Below are 15,493 nucleotides of genomic sequence, written 5' to 3'. Positions count from 1 at the left end.
GGGCGAGTAATCGCTTTTTAGCATTAATATACGATTCACCAAGACACTCGGATGAATCAGGCAGTTTATTACTAAACTGACCATTATCTAGGCGAGTAGTGTTTGTAAGCAAATATTTCTCACAAGCTATCTCGCTGTCACTCAGTAAAGGCTTAGACTGGGGAAGCACTTCGGGCCCCCTGCAGCGGGCAAACTGGTTGTTCAGAGTGACATCCTCCTGCATGTTATGGAGAGAGAGGGAAAAGTTACTTCGCGAATTATAGATAGGTTCACAATTATCAATACACATAGGGCCGGACACGATCCAACCTAATTGTGAACTGCGCAAGTATGGCTTGCCTTTTCCTAATGATTGCTGTTTGTCGCCGACAACATCCCAAAATATATCGCCACCGATGAGAACATCTATTGGCGCTGGGGTGTTAAAACTTGGGTCAGCTAACATTATTTTAGGTGGAAATTTAAATTCTTTTAAATCCACATGGACCTTGGGAAGGTCACCTGTTATTTCCCTTAGGACAGAACATGATAGGGTGACCTTAAAATCCGAATTTGTTGACTGAAATTGGACAATACTGCGTTCACTAACGGAACTGCTGTTGGTATTGCCTATGCCGATTACCTTAATGTTTGTAGGTAAGGCATCCAAACCTAGTGTTTGTTTTAGGGACTCGGTTATAAAACTAGACTGGCTACCTGAGTCCAATAGTGCTCTCACAACGCATTCTTTATTAGTTTTTGGATTTATGACCCGTAGCAGTGCTGTTGACAGAAAAACTAGATTAGTCGGCTGGACGCTGATGTTGACCGCCGTGTCCGCTTGTGCAACAGAAGAGGCGCTCGTTGCTGGCTGTGGAGAAGGTAAAACCTTATGCAGCAGGCTGTTGTGGCGTTTCCTGCATTGCCGGCATGGACCCATGGGGCAGCGGGAGCTATGGTGACCCAAGCGGAGGCAATTCAAACATAATCCCAATTTAGCAGCTTCAGCAATTCGTTGTTCAACAGGCAATGCTAAAAATTTAGGGCAATCATAAATTCTATGAGCTGCCTTGCAAAACGCACATGCAAATGTCGGGTTAGTGTTGTGAGTGGGCTGGGCCGTGCAAGTATAAGTTTTCGCTTGTGATTTGTGAGGCGTTTGTGGCTTAGATTGGTCGAACTTGTTGTGGCTACATGATTCCAGTACATCGGCTCTATCTTTCAGGAACTTGTTAAAAATTGCAAGTGTGGGAGAGTCACTCAAAGTGTTGCGATGCTCTTCCCATTTTAGATTGGTTTGAGAATCAAGTTTTGATGTTATCATATGGATAATCAAAGTGTCCCAACTGTCTGTCGGTTCACCGAGGCTAGCAAGTGCACGCAGGTTCTTGTTAACATTGTCAATCAGCGTACGCAGTGATCTGTCTGACTCACGGTTTAATTTTTCAGTGTTGAAGAGTGAATTTAAATGGTAACTTATCAATTGCCTCTTGTTGTTAAACCGATCACATAGTAAAGACCATGCTTTGTCATAGTTAGACGCTGACATCTCTAAGTTTAATGTGACACGGGCAGCCTCTCCTTCTAGGTAGGAATTAAGGTAGTGGAACTTATGAACGGGTTGTATACTCGGATTCTCATGTATCAGTGATACAAACATGTCCCTAAACTCAAGCCAGTGGTGGAGTGAGCCATCAAACTTTGATATTTGAATTTGTGGAAGTTTAAACGATGGACCTCCAGAAGGCATGCTATTGGATGCATTAGATTTAGGCTTCTCACTGCTTAGGATAAGCTGGGCTTTGGATATAAATTTATAGAAGTCTTGCTCAATAAGTTCCCGCTCATCAAGCTCTGAATCTAATGCATCAGAGTTTAAAATCTCGATCTGACATTGTAAATCATCAAATGTTTTGGCCAATGACTCAATCTTTGCCAATCTTAGTGCAAGCTCATTAAGCTGCTCTGCACTTGGTTCAGTTTTTGATAGTATAGTGTCAAGATAGTTATGAAACTTTGTTAAGCGGCCCTTTACGGAGCTACGCTTGGCAAAAAGTGCCTTTAGCTCTGTCATGCTTGTTTGTTACGATAGCAATAGATTTAAAATAGCAGTGCAGTGCAACTGAATGTACAAAAATAGATAGGTGGTGTCTCACGCTCCTCCTCGGTGACTTGTTACCGCTGACCGCGAAGACTTGACCACAGGATCTGGGGCACTGCTCAACGTAGGCTGACTCTGGGCGGAGGACACTCGTTGTGACGTGCACGAACCTCGCAGGATAGCGGCCCAGCTGAAATTGGTCGGCAGAGCAATGCTGATCACTTGTTGCAAACAAAGAATGCAAAAACTTGGGGGAAAATTGAAAACTAGTGAGACTTATAAAAACTAGGTAAGTTTCTGAAGTAGGAATAGTTACCTACTTTCTTAAAAATAGCAGAAACTTACAGCCTCTAGATAATTCTAAAAGAATTTAGGTATAGCAAACTAGGGAGACTTTAAAACAATAGGTAAGTTTTCTGAAGTATGAATACTTGAAATTAATAGCAGAAAACTTACAAAGTCTCCAGCTAGCTCTGTAAGAACTAGACTGAATATTGAAAACTAGGGAGACTTTAAAAACACTAGGTAAGTCGCTGAAATAGGAATTGGTACCTACTTACTTGAAAATAGCAGCCACACTTACAAAGTCTCCAGCTAGCTCTATGAGAACTAGACTGAAATGAAAACTAGTGAGACTTATGAAAAATAGGTAAGCATCTGAAGTAGGAATCCTACTTGAAAGTAATAGCAGAATATTTACAAGTCTCTAGCTAGTTTTATAAAAAATAGACTACATAATCATCTTATTAGGAAGATGCCATTGTTTGCAGTAGTAGAAAATAGCATAGAAAGTTATTAGGAACTAGAAAGAAGCATTTGTTAGCTTGAAGATAGATAGAATGCTTGAAAATAGAAATTTGGACACTTAACTAATAGGCCAAGCCGATCTGGTGGAGATAGCCACTGCCGCTGCCGTTTGTAGAACTCGAAGATGGTGTGGAGGTCTGCCGCGTAGAATATTCCGGAGTCTCAGACGGCTGCTGCACAGGTGACGCTGCAGTTTTGATGTGTCGGATCGACGTCCTCAATAATCTTGTAGATACCCTGACGTGAAATCTGGACGATACCCTGATGATTGCTCGTTCGTCGGTCGTCGTGATAGCAGGCTGGGTCTTGATCATGATCATTTATAGCGGGAACAATTTGTTTGGCTTCCTTCGAGTTGGGCAAAATGGCGGGATCTTGAGCTTGGCTGCGAATGCGCCGCGTTGTTAATCGGTCATTGCAGAAGTTCTCGTCTTACGGTCGCCAAATTATGTTTATTATAAAACATAAGTAAATGAGAAGTCTTGGGTTCTTCTTGTATAATAGCGTAGTTTAATTAACTTTACACATTTTAGTATCGTTTTACATTTTAGTTGCAAACAATCATTAACAACCGAACAATAGTATTAAGCATAGAGAAGAAAAGATATAGTTTTTTATGGACACAGATTACACTAGTTTCACAGATTAACAGTTTGCACTTATGGCGCGTTTACACGCGTGTACACAATTCAATTAATTTATTTATAAAATATGACTTATAGGCTACATACATTGTTATTCGCATCACATAATTTTATTTAAGTATCATGTTTCCTTGCTAAATTTATCAATTTCAGCAAGAGACCATAGAGTATTGAATATTTATAAGATAGAAGCCACCGCTGCCTCGGACATCCTACAAGGTTATTGGCGCTGAAAACGTATTTATTGTAAAGGATTCTGAAAAAAACAATATAAAGTCATGGTTAAGGTTAATACCTACATAATGATAAATTCAAGGAGTTTTCGATTAATAGGGATCAAATTATTGTATTTTGTCAAGTCATCGACAGTCCTATCGCCTGATTACAAATCCTCATTACTTGTGATAAGCTCACCTATTAATCTGTTTGTATAGACTTCCTAGCGTTACAACATAACATGTGTTCCTTGTATTTTAATATTTCCGCGTGATTTATCTCAGCTAAAACCACAGCAATTTTATAAATCTTGATCACATTATTAATAGAGAATCTATTTATAGACGGTCGTCCTCTTTATTAAGTTGCGAGGATGTTATTTTCGTCTTGAGCACGGGATTATATACTTTATGTGTATGATGTTGTGTACGTAATTGAGTTTTCTGCTACTCCGGAACTTTTATATTGATGCCCCCGACATGGAGATCGACGGGAGGATTACAATGTATTATATTTTATCCACAGATCATCAACATATTTTTATTTATGCTGGTATTTTCTCAAAACGGCAAGCTATAGATAGGTCAAGCGTACAGTCACTACTTATTTTAAAACGGCAATTGGAATTTCCTCCCTTCTGATGAAATTAAAATACTCATTACATAACAAAGGTACGAAGCAATTGTCTAGAAAATTTGAGAACAACGGCCCCTGAAAATTCAAAAGGCGGAATTTCGTGAAATTCAGCACCTGTTCAGCAAAAGCTGTATTAAAGTACAGTTATAGGTCGCCTTGAAAAGGTGTTTGTTTTGTGTGTAAAGGATATATAGGCTGATGAAAAAATAATAAATACTCGTTTTAACTTCTTTCATGCATGCAGCCATGCATTCACGAAAAATCATAACAATTGATGTAACAATCTTTAGGAGCTACAGGTGAAAATAATAAAATATAAGGGACATCCGATTTAGAATGAACAATAAAAATTTAAAAAAGTAGGCTAGGCATAGTGTAGAGTTTTTACAACAGCATGTATAAGTGGAGGCCTGCTCGTCGGCTTCGTTCTGTACACAAGTTGTTCGTTTTGTTTCGTACAGTGCAGACTACAGTACAGTATAAACAGAGTGTACAGTATAATAAACAAAGCGACCCTGTGCTTTTGGTGGGCATTCTAAATAGTGAATAGAGACTAAAAGAGAATAGGGAGCGGCAACAATAGGCTCTGTCAGCAGTGCCTGGTTCGACTCTGAGCACACGCCTGTCATAAGAAAGTTTTCCAACAGATCGTTTCATCAATGAGAAATTAATTTTAACGGATAATTTTACGTCGCGTCGTAAAACCGTGGATATGAAATTACCAACTTTGTTAATAAAGTCTAAATGCGACATAGCTGATGTTTCCCTCATAAAATTGTTGTGGGAAACTTTTATTTCTTTTGGATGTGTGCTTTTTGACACGGGTCATAAAGCGTGAGGCTGCGGGTCGGTTTATGATGAGGCACATTCCTCTGTGTCACATTCCTGACCTTCCATTGTGGAACTAAATAATTAAAATGTCGGCACCTGCGTAGGATTGTGTTTCATCGGAGGTTTGGTCGGAAGGATTCGGTCAAGACTCAGGTTCAATGGAGATTCTTTTGTCTACATTTTATATCAATAGAATATATAAAGAGATCGGGTAGATAACATAAGTATATAATAAATTAGGGTGGAGAGACGGTAGCTCGTAGCAGTTTGATGCATAAATAATTTAATATTCGCAGGGGAGGAGCCTGTTTCAAATCAGGCTATAGTGTGGGACGCCCTCCTCCTAGATGGGATCGACTTGCGAAAGGTGGCTAGTAAGAATTGGATGCGGTAAGCTATAGATAGCAGCCAGTGGAGTGCTTTGGGAGGCCTACGTCCAGCAGTGTCTATAATGAAGAAGACATAAAATAAGTGTAATCAAGAATTACTCACGTTCACGTACATGTTATTTTTAATTAAAAAAAATAGCCTCTTAAAGTAGTTAGGTATGTACATGCATAACTGAAAGGACTTATTAAAATTCCTGTGTCTAAGCGGTTAAGGATAACGTATGCACTAACATTATACAGCAGCCCGCGTATTCTATTTTCATGCTGCTTTCAACTAATTTATAATACAAAAATATTTTCTAGTTTAATAGGTACATTGGAAGTCTATAATGTAAATAATTTGAGTATTTAGGGCCCGCCATTTCATTAACTAATATTCCTCATTTCTGTTGTCGGGTCGGCTCTTTCAAATACTACAGAAGTTTAGGCGAAAACAGGAAGATTTTTGAATCCTTTGACCAAAAGTGTACATTAAAAATATATTATTTTTCAAATTCACAAGAGTACGGCTCTTGTCTTGTGTAAAGACATGATGTAATTCGTAGCAGCTGTTCGTAGCCCGTAGCCTCGTAGCGCGTAGCCGCTACGTCGTAGCCATGTCGTAGCCACACTCGAGACTGTAATATATCTTGGGCACTTTTTGGAACAAGACTTGTGTAATAAAATTCTTCTAACCGTTTTGCAAGGTTTTTTTAATAGTTAATATGCTTTGTAACTGGGTTAAGGATTTGCCTAGGGTTCTGTCCTAGACCTTCCTCATCCAGCGACTACTTACTATTTGTCTAAAGGATATGGTTTCAATGATCTCAGTGGCCTAGGTTATGTCATCTACTTAAATGGTTGGTAATAAAAAAATATGATTCGACAAGGTACCAAAGTGTTAATACATGTTAGTGTACATGACTAATCTTTGGTTTCTACAACAACATATTCTATTATCATAGTGTAGAGGTATTTTTATGATGTTTAAATCGTTGGCCTAAGAAGCGCCGAGGTTCGAACCTCATGTGGAGGTTTCCACTCGGAAGCGTTTTCATTACGGATTTCCGATGAAGAACACTTTTTTTTTCTCGTTCGCCCTTGTGTGTGCATTGTTGAAATTGTTAGGAAAATTCGCCTCGTATTATGTATGATAATGATGAACCTTTTGTGATTAATTTTACCTATATCTGCCTGGCATATTAAGTTATTGTTGTACTTACTCTATGTAATAAATATTATTATGTTCGGTTTGTATGTTATTAAGCAAATAACTGCAGTGTAGAGACTGTAGAGGTAGGTAAATTGAACTAAATTGGAACTAATATTGATTGATTGATGTTGTTATTGGTATGCATTTCAAATATATGTAATAGTAATTCGATCGCGGATGATACAAAAGGGAAAATCCTGAAAAACGGTGGTAAATATTTAAAAACCCCTTGAGTTTGTTTTTAATCCCCCTTTTTCCATTCAAGACCTCGCGGTATCAATATATCTAATCGACATTATATTAATATTATCTCTGGAAAAACACTCCAAACTCACAATAACAGAATGTTGAACTCATTATAGTGGATTATTTGATGTTTACTACGATAATAATACAACATATTTATGCTATGCCGTAAATTTTGGAGTTTAGTTTTGTGTATATGAATAGGTGGACTTATTGTTGTGTGCTGCTCTTCAGCAGAAGTCTAAAGTATGTCGATCGACTCATGATGACGATTATGAAGTATATTATGTCATAGTAACTTGGCTGGCTCAGCTGAAAACAAGAGGACATATACACATTTTATAGCCGGGATCATTAACTTTACCCTCTCCCAGAATAGAATACTATAGAATAACGTGTGTATGTGTTCGTTCTGCCTACACTTGGGTGTATTACCCGATAAGTTATCGCCACAAGTTGGACTGGTCTATTCAAAGAATACTTATCAAAACACGAAAACACACTCAAACACAAAGATCAGTGGTCCCTCGAAAGCGGTGTCGAAGTTAACTCAATCAAAACATTAGAACAGGAAAACGAAACCGCCTTATGGGTCGGAGAAAACTATTTGTACTTGTATATTTATTTGTTATTCACTACTCCGTATACTCGTATGTCCTTCAAAGTTTTCATTTGTATTCAATCAAAGTTTCTTCCAAATGATTATTTTACTAGTTGTATTAAGTACTACGATACGATATGGTGGTAGTACCGAAACCTGTAAAAAGTAAAACAATTGACCAATACCTCATGCCCTCTGTCAGTCACTGATTTCATACTGCATTTCTTCTTGGGGAGGTGCACCTAAAACTACACTCAAACAGCTGGAAGTATCGCAAAGAGCTATACTTAAGATCTGCAGTTTTAAACCGATTATCTATCCAACCAAGCTTCTCTATGAATATTGTCAGGTTTTTACTGTACGGCAGCTGTTTTTGTGTAGTATTATACTGAAACAACACTCAATGTTGCAATACAATCCTAAAATCCTCTCGAGGCGTAGGTGGTTTACGGTATGTAGAAGCTCTTTCAAACCCAAGACTATGTTCATTCACAGATTTTTCAATTTTCTAGGTACACATATATACAATAAAATTAATAAAATTCTTAATATCTACCCAATGAATATTATAGCTGTTAAAAAAACTATAACTCCTTGGATACAGAGTCTAACTTATGACGAGACTGAAGACTTATTGGTTATTCAACAATAAACACGACTTAACAATCGTTTTATAATTAATAATAAACTAGGTAAATACAGGAATCCACATCTTTAACTATTACACACCCTCTCACACACACTCACACACTTACATATTTACACATCGAGAGGACTCACCACATACTTATTTTATTAATATATTTATAGGAATTAATTATTTAACTAGGTAATTAAGCTTAATCAAATCATGTTTATGTTCGTTACGTTTCTCTACTTTGCGTTAACAGATGTCTAATATTATTTAAGATTACTGAGGATAGAGGCGCTGAATGCTGAAATACAGGCCATAAACCTAGTTCAGCATCAGATGCTATGTTTATAACACATTCTTACATATTACTTTAGTATTAATCAACTAGTTAAGAATTTTGTGTAACAAACTAAACTGTTTATCAAATAAATATTTATTATTATTATTATTAATATAGCATTGTTATTTTTTTTCTTTTATATGGTTGATTGCTAACTTGATGTTGAATTCATCCAAACAGATTTACCCCACAATTTTTTGTGCTTTATGCGAGGAATGATTCTTAGCGATTTTTAAGTTTATTTATATTTTATGTGCATATTTCTTCGCAGTCCAGAGCCCAAAGTTGCGGGTGTGCTATGGTAATTCTTATTACCAAGTCAGCAAGAAGTGTTGTATTACTCTTTGAGTTGTACGTATCTTAGCAAGTTCTTTCGCGAACTATTGTCTGAGGGGTTGTGAATTAGCATCAGCTCTCACCACTTCAAGCTTGAAATACTGTGACGCGATTGCATTTTTTATGTTAGGAATACTGATGTAGTAAGGCAGTATTAGGTAATATATCTAAAATGTAATACCGAAAAGTACGTTGCGTTCATGAATATCATAGAAATTTTGTCCCGTAATTCCCACAATAAAACCTCTATTTATTAAATAACTAGCTGTTCCCGCGAGATTCGCTTCGCCTTAAAAAGTTTTCCCGTGGGAATTCCGGGATAAAAAGTGTTCCTATGTTCTTTCTCAGGGTCTAGACCATATGTATACCAAATTTCATCCAAAATTCGTTCAGTATTTTTGGCGTGAAAGAATAACAGACAGACACAGTTACTTTCGCATTCATAATATTAGTTAGGATTAGTTAGGGTAGGAATACTAAGGTTATGCTAAGCTTGGTAAATATATACATATACCTAAATGAAGCCTATTCTAGTGCACACTACCCCGCTCCGGATACAACTCACTCTGTTAAGCTGTAATCTAAGCTACAATCTAGTGAAGTAATTTGCCTTGATTTGCCGTAGCTTCGCTATATTAGTGTTTATTTAGTCTTCAGTCCTTGAGAGTATCAAGGAGTATCGTGTTAGCATGTATCGTGTAAAGTCAGCAGCAAAAGACACTTTTAAAAACTATCGGCAAAACAGTAAAAATTCTAGAATAGTACTCGGAAAGTTACACTTATGTTATGAGTCTGCATAAGTTATGTCGCGCCGAGTTCATATGTTTCAAAAAGTTAGATTTTTTATGGGGTCGACATACACTATTTAAATAAATCCTAAACTAGGGTTGTCTTAAGTCTAAACAATATTTTACATAACTATACAATATTTTGGCCTCAATAGAACATGGATTTGAAAGGATAGTCTGAAATGCACCAACGTCAATTAGATTGACTCGAAGTTTTCGAAATAACATTGCTCTGTCCGAATTATATTGTTTACATTCTACCAAAAAATGATATAAGTCCTCTACTACTGAACATGCTGAACAATCCGGTGAGCCTACAACTTTCATCATATATTTAAACTTATTTAATGGCAAATGACCTGATCTTAATCTATGGGACAAAACAATCTCGTATCTACTTAATTTACACTCAGCAAACCATGGGATTCTGGGAGGTTCAGCTTGTAGCGATTTGTACCAAACGCCCTTTTCTACAGATTTTGAATCAAAATATTCCTTCCAGTGTTCATGATTCCGATTTTTATATTTTAACAAGAAATCTGAATAATTACTTTTTATATTGTATGTAACACCATCCGATACAGCCATTTTAGCGAGACGGTCAGCTTCTTCATTGCTTACTAATCCGATGTGCGAAGGTATCCATTGCAAACGAAAAACTCTATTATTGTTTATTAATTCCTTCATTTTGTTCAGCCGCTGTCACACAATTCACACGTAACCACAACTTGACCATATTTTGTCGCTGCGACGTGGTGTGGTTGTGGTACGTGTGAATTGACGCTTAGGCATAACTCTCTGTTGTGTTATTATATTTTAATTATAAAACCGCCGCTAGTAAATAAGTTACACACTACTGGTTTTTGCCTAGACTACGTCTAATGGAATGAAACAAAAATCCAGCAGTCACCAGCAAATTTTTTGAAATATACCTGTCCTTTATTCAGAATGGAAGAAAACATGCAGTAGGTAATAGTCACGTAATAGTCATATTAATGAGAACCATATTAAACTCATCTGTTTGCCAACTGACACTAATTTCCTTGTAAATGTCTGTGGAGTTATTCGCCTGCGGTTCCCTGTTGCCGAATGAGCGATGCCTCAGTTTCGTCGTCGAAGTTATGTTTCATTCATTATAGTTTGCTGACACATATTCAACTCAGCGGTAACCTTTTAGAATTATATCATCGAGTGATACATTCATAGTGTCCTCTAAAGTTTTCATTACTTTTAACTTTTAATCTGATTAACTCTAAATTGACAACATTTCAAAATTTTATACAGTTGAAATTCGAAAACCATTTAGAGATATGGCTCTAATATTCACAAAAAAAAATGTTTCCGATTTTTCTATTGATTTATTTCAGACAAAAACATAAAAATCTAAATTATCATTCGTGACATCACGATGTGGCATAATAATTAAACGCGCTTTTACTTCTAAAACATGAACAACAAAAAAACATGTTATGTCACTTTGACAATGACAATGACAAACATCACTCAAATGTCTGTCACTTTTATGTGTCCTTGTCAATGACGAAAGTTCGTGATTGGTTCTTGCCACAAAATAAAGTTGAAGTTGAAGTTGATTGGTCCTTGTTCACGTCAAGTTAATGTCATCCAACTTTTTTTTTTAGGTTAGGCAGGCAACGAAAATATTTTTATCCCAAGCCTCGACGTGACGTCACTCATATTATAAATATTTTGAACTTTGAAATTCAAAAAATATATTAAAACATAGAAATATTAAGAAATAAAAAAATACGGGTCATCTAATTTTGTGATATCTCGTCGAAAATAAAATAAAATCGGTGAGCATTTTATTTGAAATGTTGTCAATTCCCGTTGTTTTTGACCAGTGTTAGATTCACCCACTTTGGTACTCATACCATGAGGTTATACATATATATATTATTATTATTATTATCATATTCAGTGTAGACGTATAATAAGCGTGGAATAGATACGCTGCGACACCAGTTAAGCTATTTTAAGTCGACCCCATTGAACCAGTAGACGATTCAGATTCATAATTTATTCATCGTAACGTTTTATAATAATTTTTTGATTGCGGCAGTAAATCTTTCATAAAGACAGGGCACTAAATAAACTTTTTTTCTTCTTCTTTCGCTTGCGTACAGTCGTTAACGCAGTAATAGTTACGTTTCATACGTATGTATGTAAACTTATGGTGGCTACTCTGGCTACGCAAAATAGGTTACCAATTTATCGAGTGCGTTTCTAGCCCAGTAGTTGGTTAAACTCATGTTCGTGACGTAAATTTACGTAGCATTTTCGTGTACCTCTCTGGATATTATATTATTATTTTGTATTTTTATATATTATATTATTTTAATTGTATACCTATTATAGTCATGTATCCTTTGTATAAATTTATATAAGTATTAGAATGTATTTTTATTATATATATTTAGATAATTATTAAGTGACGTTTTCAGTTCTTTCATCTTTCATGTTTATTTATTTATTTTTGCACATCTTTGTACCAGTTTTCCTGTACCTCTTGTAGGTTGGCTGGTAGAAAATGCTCTTAGCATTAAGCCCACCTTTTGTACATTTATTTTATATTTGTGCAATAAAGAATTAAATAAATAAATAAAACGCAAACGTTGTACGTAACGTTAACGTAGTTTACGTTTGTGCATAGCGGACATCTGGTTCTGTAGATAAACTGCCCACATGACATATCCGCCCATGCACTCCGCCCACTCTTCATTTAATTACAGTAAAGGGTTCGGTCAATCTATGCCTAATGTGAACTTGAACTTACTTACGGGATACTCATTCTGATGCAATTTCTAGCTACCCGTAACAGATATTTATATCAATTTGTTGTTATAGAACTAGCGTGGTTGGTAGAATAAGTCGTGTTCAGTTGCAATTCTGACACCGGCTAGGACGGTCGCTTTCTAGCGGCGCCGTCTGTAGCCGACACGTAGTGACTCATTTCCAGAGTGCAACCGCAACATGGCCACCGCCACTAAAGTCTCCGACACCCTCATGGTGAGCGAGCTGCTCGCCTTCGTGCAGAGCAAGCTGGACACGATGGACGTGGTCAGCCTGGAGCAGATCTGCGTCACCAGCTTCAAGGAGGCTGAGTTTGCCGCCGCAAAGAAGCTGCTCGCCGAAACCGCCACCACCGCCGTGCGCCTCGTGCCGCGCCGCGGCGACGGATGTGGCAAGAAAGATCTTCAGGATATCATCCGGGTCTTTCAGGAAACGGATCCGGATAATATCCCTACGTTCGTGGCTCGTGACCTTTACAAGCTGCCGCCGGTGACATTCGATCATGTGGATGTAACCCGGCTGCTAAAGGACATCATCTTGTTAAAGGCCGAAATAGCTGAAATTAGAGGCAAGTTGGAAGCCTCAGAACGTGCCAGCGCGATGCAACGTGAGTCTCCGTCGCCGCGTAATGCTGACTCTGCGATGACCGCGTCGCCGCCTGCGCGTCAAGTGCAAGCGCAGCGGGATCGAGTAACTGCAACTGACACCGATTCGCGGCAGGCAAATGACCCGCCGCCTGCGACCTACGCCGAGCGAACACGTGACACCGCGTGCCCGCTGCGAGCCGCCGCCCCCGCGCCGCCGCGCCCCGCTGCTGCTGCACCCTCCACCACCAGGAGCCAGCAGGAGGCCGCACCCGCGCCCCCCCGCCCTTGCCCCCGCCCCCGCCGCCGCCGTCGAGCTGCGCCGCTTGCTGCACCCCAGGTGACGCTAGCGGCTGCCGGAGCTCCGGCGGCGCCCCCCCGTGCCCCGCGCAACACGATTGCCGACAAGGATGGCTTCATCTTGGTGGAGAAGAGGAGCCCCCGTCGCCGCAACCGCAACAAGCGCGGCACCGCCCCGGCCGCCTGCTCGCTGAAGGCCGCCACGCCCACGGTCGACATCTATGTCTCCCGCGTCCATGCGAATATGGCGCATGATAACATCGTGCGCTATATTAAGGAGAGGAGTGTCGGCCGCACCGAACAGCCAGTCCAGGTGCTGGCGATCGAGAGGCTGCAGTCCGCCAAGCAGACGGACTTCAAGTCGTTCCGTATTCGGATTCCCGCGGCCCAGCAGAAGGTTCTGCTGGATAAAAACTTCTGGCCTGCGGGGATAGTGTTCCGCCGATACAGGGAGGCCAAACAGACTATTAAACCCCCTGATAATAGTGCTAGAGTTTAGTTAGTTTTAGTTTTTATAAGTTTCTAGAGTATATATTAATATTGTTTGATTTATTTTAAAATATATTTGTGTATTTTATACTATGGGCCATTGATGCCTGAAATAAATGGATATTATTATTATTATTATTATGTTGTGTAGTTACCATCACGGGACCATGGGGTCCCGGGCATTTGGAAGGCGTGCATGGGGCCGAAGCCAACACGTAGAGGCCCGTTTGACAACATTAATCTATATGAAATGTGACACCAACCGATGATTTTCCCTGTGTAAACTATGGAAGTAAACCCAAGGAAAACCCCCGGTTAGTGCAGGACTATTGTAGGATATGGAGAAAACTAATACAGGGCTATGAAGTGGGGTGCTAAATGGACTGGGTAACTGGGACTATGGAAGGACTATGGCCCCTGCCTGACCTGTGTTTCACACACGGATAAAAAGGCAGGGGGTGACTCGCACACACATTAAATGGGCCCCCCAAAATAGTCGCTAGCACATTACAGTGACGTAGCAACAAGGGGGCAACATGGCATGAGGTGCTAAGGAAGGAGAGGTATTCCACGGCTCTCAGGACAATCGCGTGATCGGTCAAGATCCCTACAAGCACCTTACTGGGTAATACATCCTTCCTCGAGCATTGCTGCTCTAGCGGTACACCACTCAAGCCAGCCATTGAAGGCAAGCAAGAGGTGGGAGATCCTGTTCCTCGTCAGTGTTCACTCTGGACAACCAATAGAGGCAAGCCAGAGATGAGGAACAGGGATTCTCCCCGGCATCGGGTGGGTGGGGTCGCTAGTGCCCAACAGCTCGCCACAAGCTGCCCTGCCGCAATTAATATTATTATTATTATTAATAGATATACCGGACGAAATCTACTGTTGAAGAAGAGTGCAAACATTTTACATATTTCCGTAACAGGGGGATATTTCTATATAATTATGGTCCTTTCAAAATCTAGTTGCATCTATAGGTAGGATACATAGTCTGATAAGATACATGTTGGAATCTTCAATATAAGTGATGTAAGTCTGGAATTTATCTGTACAAAAAATATATTATTAGCCATTATTTAAATGAGTGAAGCATGAGGAACTAAGCTCTAATAAGATCCGCCAAGATGGCGACGGTTCCGGTTTCGCTCCGACGAAATAAATATAATTGGACATCCGCGGAGACGCGTAATTGCTGAAGGAATACCTGTTAATTGTTGACAATTGTAGCTTAAGTAATTAGCACAATCTTCCCTTTTTTCTAGACTTTAGCTTGCTGACGCCAATTCTGGGTGCTAAAAGAGAAAATGCATTGTTATATACGAGAATATTTCATACAGTCTAAAAATATAATACCAAGGTAGTTTTCAGATCATAGCTACATTTGGAGTGACGCATGAGTCGCTTAAATGATTGTTTATAATGTGCCAATAAATTAAGGACATAATAATAAAGCTTGGTTATCTGTGGTGTTAGTTGAAGCACGCAGTTATCAGTAAATTGATATTTTACTATGTCGCACGCGTCGTCACGTGGTCGCTCTACTGTTTGTCGCGATGCGTTTTGTGT

General features: G+C 39.1%; 2 protein-coding genes across 2 annotated transcripts in view; both read left to right on the top strand.

The window, feature by feature from the left end:
• Window positions 1-15,493, top strand: part of LOC125490996 (serine/threonine-protein kinase SMG1) — a gene marked incomplete at its 5' end in the record, with an annotated part of 127,998 nt that overhangs the window by 33,968 nt on the left and 78,537 nt on the right. The gene's annotated exons all lie outside the window — the stretch shown is intronic.
• Window positions 12,629-14,056, top strand: LOC125490972 (translation initiation factor IF-2-like). The gene has a single exon (XM_048631565.1). It carries the CDS (start codon window positions 12,732-12,734, stop codon window positions 13,932-13,934), a length of 1,203 nt encoding a protein of 400 aa, XP_048487522.1. The 5' UTR covers window positions 12,629-12,731; the 3' UTR covers window positions 13,935-14,056.

Source organism: Plutella xylostella, chromosome 29 (assembly GCF_932276165.1).
Source record: "Plutella xylostella chromosome 29, ilPluXylo3.1, whole genome shotgun sequence".
Taxonomy (NCBI): Eukaryota; Metazoa; Arthropoda; class Insecta; order Lepidoptera; family Plutellidae; genus Plutella; species Plutella xylostella.
The sequence above is the reverse complement of the archived record's forward strand: the minus strand, read 5'-3'. Positions and strand labels throughout refer to the sequence as shown.

Bases quoted from the DNA above. Each gene is read 5' to 3' on its own strand.
- LOC125490972 (XM_048631565.1), top strand. From the start codon at position 12,732: ATGGCCACCGCCACTAAAGTCTCCGACACCCTCATGGTGAGCGAGCTG.